Raw genomic sequence first — 16,957 nt, 5'->3', positions numbered from 1 at the left:
TGGAAAAGGGGAACAGATAGCTAGGATGACTATATAACCCCACCCGAAGTGAACGAACATCAGAATTAAAGGATCATGGATACATGGGATGGTGTAAGTTAAGGCAAATAAATAAATAATATTAATATATAATGTACCGAGGGCTCAGGGGGGTGGTAGGGTGGGGGAGGAAAGAGATAATGGGGAGCTGGTATCAAGGAGTTCAAGAAGAAAAGGAAATGTATTGAAAATGATGAGGGCAGCAATTGTACAATTATGCTTGATCTAATGGAACTATTGATTGTAATAATATCCATAAGAGCTCCCAATAAAATGCTTTTTAAAATAGAAAAAGAAAGAAAGAATGAAGGGGTGAGAGTGGGACGCATCCTTTGTATCTGGAGTCTGATCCTCTTGGATTCAGAGGAAGATTGATGCCACAACGCATGGAGACCTTGTGTAGTAGACTTCAGCTGTGACATCTATGCACACAAAGTAATTAACCGCTCTCTAACAAATCTACTTGCTAGAAGAACTGCCACCTTCAGTGTGGATTACAACTCAATATAAAGAAAACCAAAGGCATCATGATAAACAGAAAAGAGATTCAAGGATTTCATTTTGTTTGGATCTACAGTCAATGCTCATGGAAGCAACAGTCAAAAAACCAAAGCACTGCATTGGGCAAATCAGCTGCACAAGACCTCTTTAAAGTGTTGAAAAGCAAGAATGCCATTTTGTACCTTATGCCCCAGGGAGATGATTGATCATGTTCCCCAACATAGTATGACAATAATATCTCTCAGGTGAACCAGAGACCTGTATGAACCATAGCAATATGGATGGATCCAGGCTCGTGCTTAATTCTAGTCCCAATCTCAGAACAAATGGTTCTATGGCATGGCCCTGCTTGATGCTCCTCCTAATGAAGAGATGATCAAAGTGCTATAGCAAAGTGTGGTGAAGAAACTAGATGATGTCCGACCATCAGAAAGGATAGCATCTGAGGTCTTAAAGGTTTGTCTTCATACAAGCAGCCATCAAAATGAGGTGTCAACTAAGTCCATATGGAAGAAACAAACTAGCCTGTGGGATCTATGAACTATAAATAACATAACCCAAACCAAAAGGAGGGAATGGTATCAAAGCTTAAGTTGTGAACACCTGGCTTGCAGAAGGCTATGGAGATAGGGAAACCCAAAATTCATTTGCAAGGTCCATACATGGCTTAAGTGTGCAATGAATCAAGGGATGTGAATTACCTTGTTATCAGACAGAAAGCTTTGTAAAGTTGATGATGGTAGATATAGTAAGGTTAAAATGTCATATCTGATCTCCCTTTTGACCCATCTAAAATTTTTTCACTTAAAAAAAAGTGCAGAGGAAATACATGTAGATTTACTCCACCTAAGTTCCTCTGACCATAGACCAGGGGTGTGACCGGTCTTGCTGCCCTGCAGAGTACATTTCGAGGTGGGTCACTGCAGATGCAGTTAGGCTAAAATTTAACTCTTTCTCATCGGATCTTCCTTTTGACCCCTCTTTAATTTGTTCAAATTTTTAATATTTTCTACTTTATTTTCCATTGAGGTTTTTCTCTTTTACTTTGTTATTGTTGTTCAATTTGCTTTCTGTTTTCTGGTATGTTTTTCTGTATATGAAATCCAGGATAGGCCCCAGTCACTGAGCCGCTGCCGAGGACTCAGCAGCCTCCCCCTCGAGCCCCCTTCCTTCCTGACGCTCCGTCCCCCCTGCCCGCCTTCTCCAGCCGCCGCCCTCTGCAGGCCGTTTCCACCGAGGAAAAGGAATCGTATCGTATGTCCGCTATCCAGAACCTCCACTCTTTCGACCCCTTTGCTGATGCCAGTAAGGGTGATGACCTGCTTCCCGCGGGGACTGAGGATTATATCCATATAAGAATTCAACAGCGCAACGGCAGGAAGACCCTTACCACTGTCCAAGGGATCGCTGATGATTACGACAAAAAGAAACTGGTGAAGGCCTCTAAGAAGAAATGTGCCTGCAATGGTGCTGATGGAGCATCCAGAATACAGAGCAGTGATTCAGCTCCAGGGTGACCAGCTCGAGAACATAGGCCAGTTCCTTGTAGAGATTGGACGGGCTAAGGACGCCCATCAGTTCATGGGTTTTAAGTGCTTGAGGCTCACAGAAGCTTAAGTGAGGATTTCTTTGCAATGAGTAGAACAATTCCCTCTGTCCCCCGTCACAAGTTTAAAACCTCACAGCTTGTATGATGTAACCATTTGGGGTCCACATTTAACTTGGACTAGTGTAACTCCTTCATGCAATCAACTGAAAAGAGCAAAAAGAAGAAAGGAAGAAAAGAAATCCAAGATAGGTAAATCTACAGAGACTGTAACTAAATTAATGGTTTCTTGGGGGGATGGCAAGAGAGGTTGGGGGCAAGGGGGGTCTAACCACAATGAGTATAATAAGAAAGAAGAAAATATTCTAAAATTGATTGTGGTGATGATTATACAATTCCTCTTGATGTAACTGAACTATTGAATTGTAGGATATGCAGGCAATGTGACAATAAACTTTTGAGTTAATTCATTAAAAATAAATATAAACTAAAACACAAAAAGAATGTCACTTTGAAGACCAAGCTGCACCTGACTTGAGGTATGATATTTTCAATTGCCTTATATGCACGTGAATGTGGGACACTGAATGAGAAGAATACAGAAGAAGAGATGTGTCTTCCTCATGATGTTCACAAAGACTATTGAAAGCACCGGGGACTGCCAGAAGCAGCACATCCGTCTTGGGACTGTATCGCCAGAATGCCCCTTGAGGGCGAGGATGGCAAGACCTCGCCCCAGTGCTTTGAACCTGTGATCAGGACATGCCTGGTACAGTCGAGGGCATGAACAAAGAGGAGGTTTGTCACGGCGGTAGACTGAGACAGCGGCTGCGGCAGTGAGCTCAAACATAAGGACTGTGAGCACGGCCCAGGACCAGGCAGTGTTTTGCTCTGTTGTACATTGGGCTGCTAGGCATGAAGTTGCCTAATAACAGCACCTTTTACACGTTCAGTTACGGGTACCGGGCATTCAATACGCACTGGCTGACTCCGTTATGAACGGACAGACATAGAAGCAAGGGCACGAGGGAGAATGAACTATGTCTCCATGTTTGCTTTCCTTGTATACTCAGAATCAAACTCACTGCCATAGAGGTCATTCTGCCTCACAGACCCTATAGAACAGACCCTATAGAACAGACCCTATAGAACAGACCCTATAGAACCTGTGGGTGTTTGAGAATTTAAATCTTTCCATAGCAGAAAGCCTCCTGTTTCTCCAGAGGAGCAGTTGGTGGCTTTGAACCTTGACTTAACATCCCAACTCATAACCCACTCTGCCATCAAGACTCATAGCATAACTGAAACCAAAACGAATGTAAAGTTTTATCTTAAGATATAGTGCTTATAGGAGACAATATAGTCTTACCTCATTTTGAAAGGAGGTAAAAGAAACTTAAAGATCCAAAAGGGAGGAAGAAATAAAACAGTTTCAGAACAACAACCAGAAAGGAAAACAAAAAGCCATGTAAGCAAGATAATTCCAAATTATTCCAAAAGGAAGAAGTAGGAATTAGAGCTATGCCCTTTTCAGATGGGTTTGTATGTGCGTGTGTTTACCTGCTTTCTTTAGTCACATGCAAACCTCAGTTCAAGTAAAGGATCAGGGTAAGAGCTAATGAGATGTTTTCTGTGATGCTCCAATTTTTTTTTATTTAACTTGATTAAGGAATCAATTTAAATGTGCTGGGAGATGTGCACATCTTCAGCCACATGCTTTGGATGAAAGGAGCAAATGAATAACTTATGTTCAGTTCCACAAGTCTTTATGGAGTATTTACAATCAAATAGCCACTCATGAGATCATTCTCATTCACCAGGTGTCTGAAGTTCCATGTGTGGGGCCATGGTTTACAGCGCTCCGTGGAGGGAAGGTGAGTCCAGCCCCACGGCTCTGCACAAGCCCTTTCCTGTAATGCAGGGATTCTCAACCTGTGGGTCGCAACCTTTAGGGGGTCAAATGACCTTTGGGGGTCGAATGACCCTTTCACAGGGGTTGCCTCAGGCCATCAGAAAACACATATTTCCAATGGTCTTAGCAATGGAGACACTGCTTCTCTATCTGTCCGTCGTCAGGCAGATCCACCCACATGCAGATATGCTGGTCTGGTGAGAAAGAAGCTATCTCAACCTTCACACTGACATTGGCTTTTTATGCATACCGTTGCAAAATGTAGCAATGCAGTTTACTATTGTTATATTAAGACTGTTACCCATGCCACACCATGCTTCAAGACAAAATTTCATTTATTTGTAGTTAGAAATAAATAATTTCACAATATATAATGACATATTGTTTTGTGATTAATCACTAGGCTTTCATTATGTCCCACGTGTAACAATGAAAATACATCCTGCACATCAGATATTTACATGATGATTCATAACAGTAGCAAACTGACAGTGATGAAATAACAACAAAAATGATTTGATGGTTGGGGTCCCCACCACGAGGACCTGACTGAAAGGGCTGCGGCGTGAGGGAGGGGGAGAACCCCTGCCGTAGTGGAAGCGCTCCTACTCTGAGAGTGGGGGCCTAAGAGAAAGTGCTCTGGAAGCGTCTGCAACAGAGATGTATTGGGAATTCCAGGAGACGCAACGACAGCTCCGGGGGAGCCTGCCTTGTGGTGGAGCTGGCGTCTTACAGGAAAAAGAGGCTCCTTTTACCAGACCAGGCAGGTGCAAAACAAGATGCCATTTATTCTAATTTTTTTAATCATTTTTATTGGGGGCTCTTACAGCTCTTATAACATTCCAGACCTCAACAGGATCTAAAGCCAGGCATCGACTGAGACATGTAAATGATCACTTACTGATCATCCAAACCAAGCCAAAGTCAGTGCCATCGAGTGGAAGCTGACGCACAGCCAGCCCGTAGGACAGGCTGGCCCTCCCCCTGTGGGTTTCTGAGACTGTCACTCTAGGGAACAAAGAGCCTCCTCTTTCTCCAGAGGGTCGGCTGGTGGTTTCCAACTGCTGACCTCGTGGCTAACAGCTCAACACCTAACCACCCTGCCACCAGGGCTACATGACAACTTAGAAAAACAAACCTTCGAAAGCAGCTTGTCTCCCACTCACCGGAATCCATTTAATCCCTTCCCCCCGGCTCTGTCTACATATGTTAGGTCTCACTTCCTATGGTGACTAGTTGAGGTTTCTGTTAGTGCAGACTATCTTGATGTTGTTGCCGAGCACCGCCGAGTCAGATCTAAGGGACCACAGAAGGAAACCCTGCCGGGGCCTGTGCCGTGTTAACTAGATGCTCATTCATTAGATGCTAGTCGTTCTTGTGAAATATGAACTAAATTGAAAGGTTAGGAAGAGGGCAACAAGCCGAGGTCTGGGAAAGCAATTTGCCGCAAGGAATAAGCCATGGTCCAAGTGCTGTCGGGGTGGGCACTGACCTCTTGTGGCAAGGGCAGAGCTGCCCTGAGGGTCTCTTGGCTGTAATGGCCACATTACAGGGTGTCTTTGGCTCCAGGAGGGCCAGTGGGTGGGTTTGAAACACCTTCTCTCTCGGTTGGCAGGGGAGCGCTCAACCATTGTGCCACCAGGGCTCCTTTATACTATTGTGTACTCGCATCTGGCCTTTCAAACTTCTAAATTATTCATGAAGATCATAAATATGCTTTACGTGTCTATTAGGATGAAGTGGGGGGAAGGGCTGTCAAGACAGGTGCAGGGGCTAAAAGAATACACCCTCCTGCCTCCTTTTGTTCCCTGTTTTTCAAAAAGACACCACCCCACCCCGAGAGAAGCCTCTAAGAATGGCTCGAATGGTAATTTCTGGAATCAAATTAAGCATAATGCTGCACTAAATGAAGCCAGGCAGGGTAGACGGTAACATCTCCCTCAGCAGGGGAGGAGTCTGGCTGCCTTGAACTCTATAAAAGCCAGCCCAGCATCCACTGGGACAGACTGCTCAACCGCCCGTCCATCCTGTAGCCACAGGTGACCTCTCCTAGACGCCCCGATGGATTTCAGCCAGAGAAGCCTCCGCAGACCCTTGGCTTCCTCAGCACTCAGCATGAGCGGCTCCCTGTATAGCAGGGGGAGCCTGCAGCGCCTCGGGGCTGCCCCCAGCGTCTATGGGGGAGCTGGCGGCCAAGGTATCCGCATCTCCACCTCCAGACAGGTGGGCTATGGGGGCGAACTCTCCGGCGGAGACCTGTTTGTTGGCAATGAGAAAATAGTCATGCAGAGCCTAAATGACCGCCTGGCAAGCTACCTGGAAAAGGTGCAGTCTCTGGAGCAGTCCAACGCCAAGCTTGAAATGCAGATCAAGCAGTGGTATGAGGCCAGTGCTCCCAGCGCACGCCGGGACTACAGTGCCTACTACAGGGACATCGAAGAGCTGCAACGTCAGGTGAGCAGTGCTGTAGGATGAATTCAGGGGTCCTGTCCTTGTATTGCGCTGTAGGCACGGCAATATGGACATTGTAAAGCCTACCTTGCTGAAATCTAGCCTTAGAAAAATGCTCTGTCCACTACCCTTGAGGTGGTAGAAGAGAGTAACTTTATATACGACCGTTCTGAATGATCCCATGTAATTCCATACACACTATGCAGTGCTTAGCCTCTATTGTAATCTGTGGTTGGTTCCTGTTTACCAGGTCAGTGTTAAATGGATAGAAAGCTTTTTCCAACCTGAAAAGAGCTAGATTATTTTATATGTGGCAATATAATAGCTTTGCTCAGTGTTTTGTTTGCTTTTTAAATCCTAGTGTCCGCCAGCTTTCAAAGCCCGAGTCAATTCAGAGATTTTCAGTCTCCTCTCACTTGTGTAAATATCATATACAAGCATGAGGTTCCCATAGCACAGGTCAGCGATAACGTGATTCAGGGCGGAAACCGGGGAGAGAGCAAAGGTTGGGTGAATGATGCTGGGTTGATAGGTGCCCTGTTTAATAATCTGATCGTCCTCTCTGAGCAGTTCATTAACCAATTGTCCTATTGCTCCCAATTCAAATTTACTGCACTCATATCAGAGCCTGCTCCCACGCCATCCGAGAAAGGTGGGGTGCTCCATTTCCTCGGCTGTGTGGCATAAAAGCAGGAGACTTTGCTCCTAGTCGAAGGTTTCAGACATGACACAGAGCGCCTACTTTGCTTCAAAACTCCTTATCTCCTCAAGGAAAACTCCCCTTCACGGGAGTGGTTGTTACAGAACTAGGTTTCTCATCTCAGAGCCACCGTGAGAGTGGTTGTTAGGATGTCATTTTAGCTGCTGAGTCTCTGTCTTCACACCCCCTCAGCCTGTGAAGAGGAGTCTTAATGCATTGTTTGTTTGTTTGTTGTTTGAATAAACTTTGGAATGTTATAAATTCAACAAAAGAAAGAAAAACTCCCCTTTCATTCTCGCTTGTCTTCTCAGTGTGTGTTCCCCTCGTGCAAAGGTCACACACCTGATAGCTGTTTTTCTTCAGCTGTCTTCCAAACCAGTAGGACCAGAAGTCTGATCCAGTCCCCACCAGAAGTTAGTTATTTGGGGTTTTCAGGGGCTCTGAGAATATGAGGCAAAGATATTCAAATTGCCCGATTATTCTTTTTAAGTTCCATTAGAAACTTCAAAGTAGCCACTACTCTCCCACACCTGACTCATGGTTGACATTGCTAACTCGGCTTTGGATGGTCCCAAATCCATGGTCCCAAAGCCATCCGTTCCACTTAGGGGTGATCATGGCTTATAAAAGTAGCCTTCCCAATGGAGAATTGGGTGAAGGGAGATGTCAGACAGTGTAAGATATAACAAAATAATAATAATTTATAAATTATTGAGGGTTCATGAGGGAGCGGGTGGGGAGGGGCAGGAAAAATGAGGAGCTGATACCAAGGGCTCAAGTGGAAAGCAAATGTTTTGAGAATGATGATGGCAACAAATGTGCAAATGTGCTTGACACAAGGGATGGATGGATGGATGGATTGTGATAAGAGTTTTATGAGCCCCCAATAAAATGATTTTTTTTAAAGTAGTCCTTCAAGGACTGAAAGAGACATATCATTGTGCATCTTCTACAAGTATACTTCTCAAGCTACATGCGTCTGTGAGAATTGCATGTATGGGCTACATTGGTTTACCACTTCTAAAGATTGGGGGCATCTCTATCACCTAGCAGTAGTGCCCAGTAAAACTTCTACTATAGCAAGTGTTCAGTTGGTCAGTCAGTCCTTAGCAGGCACTAACTGGTGCTTGGAAAAATTCTGGCCCCTGGGAAGGAGGATGCTGAACATGCTGTAGGTAGAATCGGGCAAACAAAGGCAGTTACCGGGCAGAGGGATCCATGCTAGCAGAGAGGGCTGTGTAGAGCAACAAGGACAAGGGCAGAGCATCCAATTCAGCTTTCTGGAGATTTCCTGGAAGCAATGGTGTCTAAGCTGAGGCAAGAAGAAAGACTAGCAGTTCATCAGGTGAAGAGAAACGAAGTGGATTTTTGAGTAAGAAGACTATCCAAGGTAAAGAGCTCAACAAAGGATTGTTGCATCGAGCGGAATCAAACTGGGCTGCTCACTGCAAGGTCAGCAGTTAGGACCCACCAGCCGCTCTGCAGAAGAAAGCCGGGGGCTTTCTACTCCCATTCATAGGCACAGCCTCAGAAACTCACAGGGGTAGTTCTACCCTGTCCTATACAGTCGGCATCGACTCGGTGGCAGTGATTGGGCAAAGTCACCAGGAAGCGGGCTCAGTCCTGAGGGTCTGGAGATAAAGCATCGAGCCAGGCCCACGCCCGTCAAGTCAATTCTGAGGCCAGAGAGCACTGCCCCTTTGGGTTTCTAGGACTTAACTATTGACAGAAGCAGACCACCTGGTCTTTCACCCTCAGGCGGGCTGGTGGCTTCAAAGGCCTGACCTGGTGGTTAAGAGCTCCGTGGGTATCCCATCTATTCTGTTAAATGTCGATAGCATTTGTCTTGCTTTCTGTTTTCACGTGGAAATTCCCTGATGGAACAGTGGCTGTAGCTGAGGAAATATGCAATAATACTAAACTCTTGACCCGTTGAAAATGCCATTCTTCATCGTGTATTTTCCAGATTAAAGAGGCTCAACTGGAAAATGCTCGGTGTATTCTGCACATTGATAATGCTAAACTGGCCGCCGAGGACTTCCGGCTGAAGTAGGTTCTCTAATACGATGGTAAAGCTTCCTGGAAAGGAATTCCTTCTACTAGACCTTTATGACACGAACTCTCAATAGTACTGTTGGTAAAGGAACTACCATGCAAGATGTTTAGAGTCTTGGTTTCCAGAGGGTTAGATGCTATCTGAGCTAACACAGCACTCTGGGCTGGACATCTATTTCCCACCGTCTTAGATGTGGCCAGACGGCAGAGAGCACTTCCTGTCGCTCCTACGGTTTCCGTTCACCACCTCCTATTGCTCAAATGTCCTTTCTCATAGACCTGTGAGAAAGCCCCGTGCCATCTTGGTAGTAACAGCGTACCAATTTTCTCCTGGTCTTCTACATAAGAACCCTTCTGTTTTCTTGAGACCCATGCAGTCTACCCTTGATGATTCTCCAAGTGGCCATCCGTGTTCCTTCAAACACCTACATGTGTGTGACCCAGCTCCCTGCAGTCTCCCTTGATACTTCCTATTTCCAAGGGTTTTACAATATGGTCTGGTCAAGCCGTGTGACTTGTAGTAATTTTACTTGTAGCACATCATACTTTGAGAAATCAGAACGTTTCCTCTTCAACTTCTTCAAAACTAGAGCTTCCTCTAGATAAGCCATTGGCCCTGAAAAGACCTACATGGCTTCAAGGATGTCATTTTAATGCTATGAGGGATTAAAAAGCAGTAACTTGGAAAACCTATCTGAAGATCAAAGCAGTAACATTTCATTCAGCATCTGAGGGTCCCTTTGCATTCTCTTTTTAAAAAACAAGTTTGCTATTTTTTTAAAAAGGATGGATATGATGTAGAAAATAATGCATTATCACTTAATATAGTTCACTTTTCACATAACTATTTACAAAGTAATCAAAATAAATTGATTGTGTATATTTATTATCACTAACCATTACTAGATGTCAATAACCATTATTGATATCAATAATAAGAGTCTCTTGATAGCATCATAAACAATTTTTTAAAATACAGAATTCAGAGACTTTTGAAAGTTATTTTAGATTGCCTTGTCACAAGTCACTCCTAATCACAGAGATTATATTATGGAACAGAAAAGCTGATCCTGAGGTTCTTGTGTACATGTTCTGAATGTATAAAGGGAAGCTAAAAGTATCAAAATTGATCTCCATATATGCTATATAGAATTTATCTCATGACATTAAGACTGTCCTACAGAGAGACTCAATTACCTCTGCACACGAACTGATCCGCAGGTGTGAGACGGAGAGAGGTTTAGGGATCACCGTGGAGGCCGACTGCATAAGCCTACGTGAGGTCTCTGATGATCTGACTCTGCACAAGACAGACTTGGAGGTACAGATTGAAGAGCTGAAGAAAGACCTGATCCTCGTCAAAAAGGAGCATGAGGAGGTAAGAAAACATTCAGAGGTCATATTGAGAACGATGGAATGTCTCGGAGGAGGAGGAGGAGGAGGGGAGGAGAGGGTGACGGGGGTCATGGTTTTGGTGCACCAGAGGACAGCAAACATGACATATGGACCTAACTTTCCCTAAGGTCATTGTACGGGTTCGATGACTTAGACTAGTACCTGCCTGATAATAAATGTAGTCATCATTTTGTTTCTCTTTAACTCCTTCCCAATCAATCATATGCGCTTCAAGTCTTTTTCTGCTCTGTATTTTCTCGCGCGCAGGAAGTCAATACCCTGCGCAAGCAGCTGGGCAACACCGTGAACGTAGAGGTGGATGCTGCTCCCAGCCTGAACCTCGGAGCCATCATGAATGAGATGAGACAGAAATATGACCTTTTAGCCCGGAATAACCTCCAAGAGATCAAAGATCACTTTGCGAAGCAGGTGATAACTTGGTTCTAAAGGGTAGGGTGTGGGCAGGTGTTGGACTTATTCTCCAGCAAGAGCTAACGTCGTTCCTTTCTTTCGCCTTTTCTCACGTCGGGATGGACCCCCAGGCGGAAACTCTGCAGCAGCAAGTCATAGTGAGCACTGAAGAAACACAGGTGCACGAGGCTCAAGTGAAGGAGATGAGACGCACCTACCAGAACCTGGAGATAGAGCTCCAATCCCATCTCAGTATGGTAAAGCACAGCTCCCTTCCTGTCCCGTTTCTTAACCCAGTGGGTGTGTTGCCTAAGCACCCATGTTAGCAATGCTAGAAAGGTAAAGAAAGGACTCCTCTCTCTCCCAGAACTCGCCGGGAAATAGGCCAAACAGCTGATCATCATGAAAGGCAGGAGGAAATCAAGAAAATAGCAACGTCCTGCAGAAATAGAGAAAGAGCTGGTCTGGATGGCTGATGAAGGGGGGAGCATTTAAGATAGATCTCAAAAATAGGGTGTGTCTTAAAATTGAGAGGTGAGGGTATGGTCATTCCAGGTGAGCCAAATCAGCCAGCTTAAGATAAAATCTCATATGCCCCCACAAATTAGAATGACCGTATGAAACAATCCCCAAGCCTTAACTGCTTCAAACACCACCACGACCCCCAGCACAGCCCCCCTGAAGCTCTGCCTCCTGACAGCTTCACTCCAAGGGCAAAGCTAGCTGCGTGGCCTTCCGTGGGGCAGGCCAATGTGGCAGAAAGGGAGGAGTCAAGGCAGGACCACACAGTAGCTCTTAAAGCTTCTTGGCAGAAAAGGCATGTGTAGCGTCCATCTGCATTTCATTGTCCAAAAAATAAATAAATGTCGCAAGAACATGTCTATTAATGGAAGGAGGAGTTCGAATGGGCCCACATGGAGGGACCCATAAAACCATGCAGCCAAATCCGAAGTCAGAGACAGGGAGATAAAGCCTCTCACCAGGAGGAAGGGCAAATAGTCATAAGAGAGAAAAGCAGGCATAAGCCAAAAGGTAAATAGAAAACAAAAGGCAAAACTAGTGATCCCAATAAGGTTGAGGTTGCTTGGTGGAAAGAGTGGGAGATAACGCTAGAAATGCACCTGCTGCTGACAGGGCCAGCTCCAGAGTTCACTCTCTAGAGAAATCAAAATGGGGCCCCCTCTCAACTCAAGTCCTCACATAAGAAACGTCTTCTTTCTTCTGCTCCTAGAAAGAATCTTTGGCACATACATTAGAGGAGACCAAAGCTCGTTACAGCAACCAATTGGCCAACATCCAGGCGATGATAAGCTCCCTAGAGGCCCAGCTGATGAAGATACGGACTGACACAGAACATCAGAACAACGAATACAATATTCTTCTCGACATAAAGACCAGGCTCGAGCAGGAAATCGCTACTTACCGCCGTCTCTTGGAAGGAGAGGATAGCATGTAAGGCTCTTAACATTAAGGAATATGTATCCATTTCTGCGCGCTGTTCTATTTGTATGTCCACACATTAAGCCCTGTCACTCTTTGCCAAGCACCAGTACAATCCTTAATACAAAAGCAACCACACAAATCAACAACAAAACAAATGTATATCCAAAGACATGCAGACACATCCTAAAAACATCGAGTCTTTGTACTGTAAGGTCATGTGGTCAGACTGACTTCAGAGATGGTTATCCAGTGATATAGATTATTCTTAACTTTTATAATTAATACATCATCGAAAGAATAATATATGTATTTTTTTATTATCATTGAGAATTCATGAGCTGAACAATAAGCTACAGAGGTCCCTGGTGATTCATCTGAGAATCAACAGCATTTCAGCAGCAAAGATCTACAAATATCAAACCAAAGAAAGTCAATAAAAGAACACAAGGTTTAAACATTGACTAATTCTGTTATATCCATTACCAAACTTCCAAAATGTGTTTAATAGGCTGGTTTTGAAGCTCTATGTCTTCAATCTAGGAAGTAAAACCCAAGTTTGGCTCGACTAGCATTGTGTAAAGGAAAACTACAAAACTGGCCCTCACACACTCATCACTCTGACTTTGCTTTGAAAGACAAAGAGCAGGAACGACAATAACAACATGACAATAACTGTTATTTCTGTTTCTTTTTCTTTTCTTAAAAATAAACAAACAAAAAGGACCTATCAGTTAAGCATCCCAGAGGAAGAGAGAGGTAAGTGTTCCAATTGTCCTATGTTTACTGAGCGGCTTTCTGCTGATTATCCAGCACCAGTCAAAAGTGGGCAGACATGACCGTCCCAAAACCAACCCCACACCTGTTGAGTGATTCCAACTCAGAGAGACCCAGAGGCTGAAGTAGAACTGCCCCACAGGGGTTCCAAGGCCGTGATCTTACAGAACCAGACTGCCACATCTTCCTCCCATGGAGCAGCTGGTGGGTTGGAACTGTCAACCTTATGGTTGACAGCCTAGCTCTTAACCACCGTGCCACCGTGCTTCCTTCATTTGACACCAAACCCACTGCCCGTGAGTAGGTTTTAACGATAGCACCTTATAGGGCAGAACAGAACAATGCCTGAGGGTTTCTGAGTCTGGAACTCTTTGGAGGAGCAGACCACGTCATCTGTCACCTGTGGATCTCCTGGGAGTGCGGAGGGGGTGGGGGTTGAGGTGAGCTGCTGGCCTTGCAGTTAGTAGAATAAACGCTTGACCCACTGCTCCATTAGCGCTCCTTTGACATGACACTAGAGATTCTGGAACCCGTGTACATTGCAAAAAGCGACCCTCCACTTGGGAAATTTGTCACACCTCTATGGCAGGGCAAATTTTACACCTGGGTCATTTTTGTCCTGAGACATCCTGAGATGGGGGGGGGGGGCGTAAAATGTAAATTTTGTTGAATTCGATACTAGATATTTCTATTTGGAGCAGAGAGAGTACAGCATGTCTAAATCGGTGAGTGTGGCACATCTTTGGCATTTGTGTACACAAAGGATTTAGAGTTGTATAAGAAAGAGAATGGATTTGACCATTTTCCTAAAAGTACAAAATGATAACAGAATGAGAATCAGAAGCCAACAGAGACATGTGTCTGCCTTAACATGCAATGTTTTAAATCCGAATTCAGATATCAAGAAAACCAGGAAGATCAAGACGGTCGTGGAAGAAGTGGTGGACGGCAAGGTTGTGTCATCTGAAGTCAGGGAGATGGAAGAAAAGATGTAAACAGTGGCCAGGAGATGCTGCCGAGTTCTAAAAGAACCTGGACTCCGCTTTTTGCTCGCTGCAAGAAACCAGCCCTTAGAAAGCACTGTGAATCCTTTGTATGAGCATACTTTGTGATTGGTTAGAAAAGGGGGGAGGCCTATTTATCAGTCTCTGGGATTGAATATAAATTGCTGCAAAAATTACATCCAATGAGTACTCCGATGGTTAAAGCAGCATTGCTGCCATCTTTCTCCTGAAGCAGATTAATGACAAGCTATAGACCACCTAATATCGATTCACAGGGAATGTTCCTGAAAATTGCATTGCAGGCAATTATGCAAAACCTTACAGAGCAGAGGAGTCTGTGCAAATTGCAAATAAATCTCTTTAACCTTCCCTGTTTCTGTTTCGCAAAACCTCCTTTTGGCATCGGGGCAGGGCGAGATTCCTCCCTGAGCCAAATGTGGTGCTGCTGTGGCGGTGGCTGCTGTGGCGTTTGGCCTCATCACATCTTCCGGACCAGGACATTTCTGCTAACTCTGAGCTGCCTAGAAAAGAGCTCCGATCCTCCGTGCTGAGCGGACCAGGAATGAAACCCTCTCTGCTGGCCATGAGACCAGATGCCAAGCCAAGCCCAGGATGCCCTCTGCAAGGGGCAATGTTGCCCTTTGTGATGGGTGGGCATGATACACTGCTCCCCACTGCTTCCTAAATCACAGCTTTGAGAGCATTTCCCTCACCCCAAGAAGAGTCCACATACCCACCCCCACTCTCTCCCCATCTCCCCTCTGTCCACTTCTGGCCTGCACTCCTGCCGGTCTTGAAGGATTTGTCTGCCCCGGACATTTCGCGTACATGGAAGCATACACGATGTGGTCTTTTGCATGTGAATATTTACACCGACAGCCTTCATAATAGCCCCGAAGAGGAGACAGCCCCAATGTCCGTCCACTGGTGAGCGATCACGATGCGGGATATCTGGACAACAGACTAGTATTTGGCAATAAAATAGAAAGAAGCCCTGGCACCAGCCCCCACACAGATGCCCTGGGGAGCTTCATGGCACAGGACAGGATGAAGGCCCACAAGCCGTAACTTTGCTCTCTCTGGCAGTTTGGTGAGCTATATGCGCCGTGAGACATTTACAGGAAAAATAAATCTGCCTGGTATCACTGTGCTATATTAAATAGGTAGCCTGAACTTCTATGTTTGTAAAGAAATAGGATTTTTCATTTTACTATTCTATGAAAAATAATTATATCGTTCACTTAAAAATAACAGCATCTACCACCTATTCTGCACTTAACAGGATGCAAGTAGTGGGCCAGACATTGTATAGTCAGCTCTCGCCTCATCCTCACAATACTCCCACAAGGTAGAAATGATCAGATTGCATCAAGTGAACCTGCCAATACTCGATCACTGCAGACTTACAAAATTGCTCTCGCCCATGGTTTAATCTTCTGACATGATCTCCATTTCACGTATGGGGACAAATGAGGTTTATCAATGAGACGAAGATATAATAGCTTTCTGAGAATCACACAGTTACCACCCTTCAAATAAAACCACCCCTCGGGGCAGTTTGCATAAGGCCGCGGTACTCTGAGCGAACCAAGCGTGGTTGAGCCGCCCTCAGAATGATTGTTTGTCCGTAATGGATCTCTTGTTCGCTGTTATTTCGCCGGCCAGACACTATACAACACCTAAACAAACAAACAAACCAAACAAAGAACAACCCTCACCACCATTGAGTCCATGCCGATTCATAGCGACCCTGCAGGTGGGGAACACCTGCTCCTTTGCGTTTCTGAGACTGGAACTCTCTCCAGGAGTAGAAAGCCCCACCTTTCTCCTCAGGAGGAGCTGGTGGTTTCGAACCGCGGTCCTCACGGATCGATGACAAATAGCCAGCACTGTTACTTAGCATCACATAGATTACTCGGGCGTACACATTTGTAAAAAAAAAAAAAAAAGTATTCAGCACGACAGAAAATCTGTTAGTTCTACCCATCCCCCATCACTTTTCAGAGAGGCAACAAGAGTCTGGCTTCATTTCCCCCGAATTTATGTCCAAGTCACTTCCACTAGTAAATTGCTTTATAGAATGTTAAGAACTGTGGGAACTGGGTTGTTGTTTTTTCACCTACCAGGACCCATTCCAGAATGGCCTGACATTTCTGACAAGCAAATACCAGAGGCTACGTAGGAACCTGATCGTAAAAGGGAAAACTGAGTACCTGGGTTTGAAATTCACAAGGCATGGCTATTTGTTGTCGTGGCAGAAAGAAAGCCTCTTTCTTCAAGAAGTAGAAAGGTTCATGTTTTGAACTCAGTTTCCTCTCAGAAAAATGAAGACTCCATTCTTCCAAGTCATCTGTCAAAGAATGTAGGTGAAACGCCCCCCGCCCCCCATGGGTCTACCAGGAGTTGCTGTGGGAATGCAATGCGTTCACTTCAGCACCCACAGCTACGAAACCCAGCAGCACAGTCCTGCTTCTGATATGTATCTAGACCCGAAGAAGGCTTAGCAGGTTCTTAGTGCATAAATATAGGACTTTCTACCCCCTTGCTAGGAGTCCCGCTGCAAAGGACATCAGACTTCTGCTCCATGAAGATGTGCAATCTGGGAAACTCACAGGAGTAGTTCTTCCCTGGGTGAAGGGTTACCGGGAGTCAGAACGGGATTGACCTGACGGCAGTAAGAGTTTTCTTTCACACATTAGAATGATCATCAATGCAATTCACCCATT

General features: G+C 45.0%; 1 protein-coding gene and 1 pseudogene across 1 annotated transcript; both read left to right on the top strand.

The window, feature by feature from the left end:
- Nucleotides 1-1,723: 1,723 nt before the first annotated feature.
- On the top strand, nt 1,724-2,157 carry LOC101653477 (annotated as a pseudogene).
- A 3,902-nt stretch (nt 2,158-6,059) lies between these two features.
- On the top strand, nt 6,060-14,222 carry KRT20 (keratin 20). The gene is made up of 8 exons (XM_004707456.1): nt 6,060-6,452; nt 9,116-9,198; nt 10,426-10,582; nt 10,867-11,028; nt 11,142-11,267; nt 12,242-12,462; nt 13,175-13,209; nt 14,125-14,222. Exons 1-8 carry the CDS (start codon nt 6,060-6,062, stop codon nt 14,220-14,222), a joined length of 1,275 nt encoding a protein of 424 aa, XP_004707513.1.
- The last annotated feature ends 2,735 nt before the right edge of the window (nt 14,223-16,957 follow it).

Source organism: Echinops telfairi, unplaced genomic scaffold (genome assembly GCF_000313985.2).
Source record: "Echinops telfairi isolate 266 unplaced genomic scaffold, ASM31398v2 ScPeMD7_7458;HRSCAF=8496, whole genome shotgun sequence".
NCBI lineage: Eukaryota > Metazoa > Chordata > Mammalia > Afrosoricida > Tenrecidae > Echinops > Echinops telfairi.
This window is presented reverse-complemented; position numbering and strand designations above follow the sequence as displayed.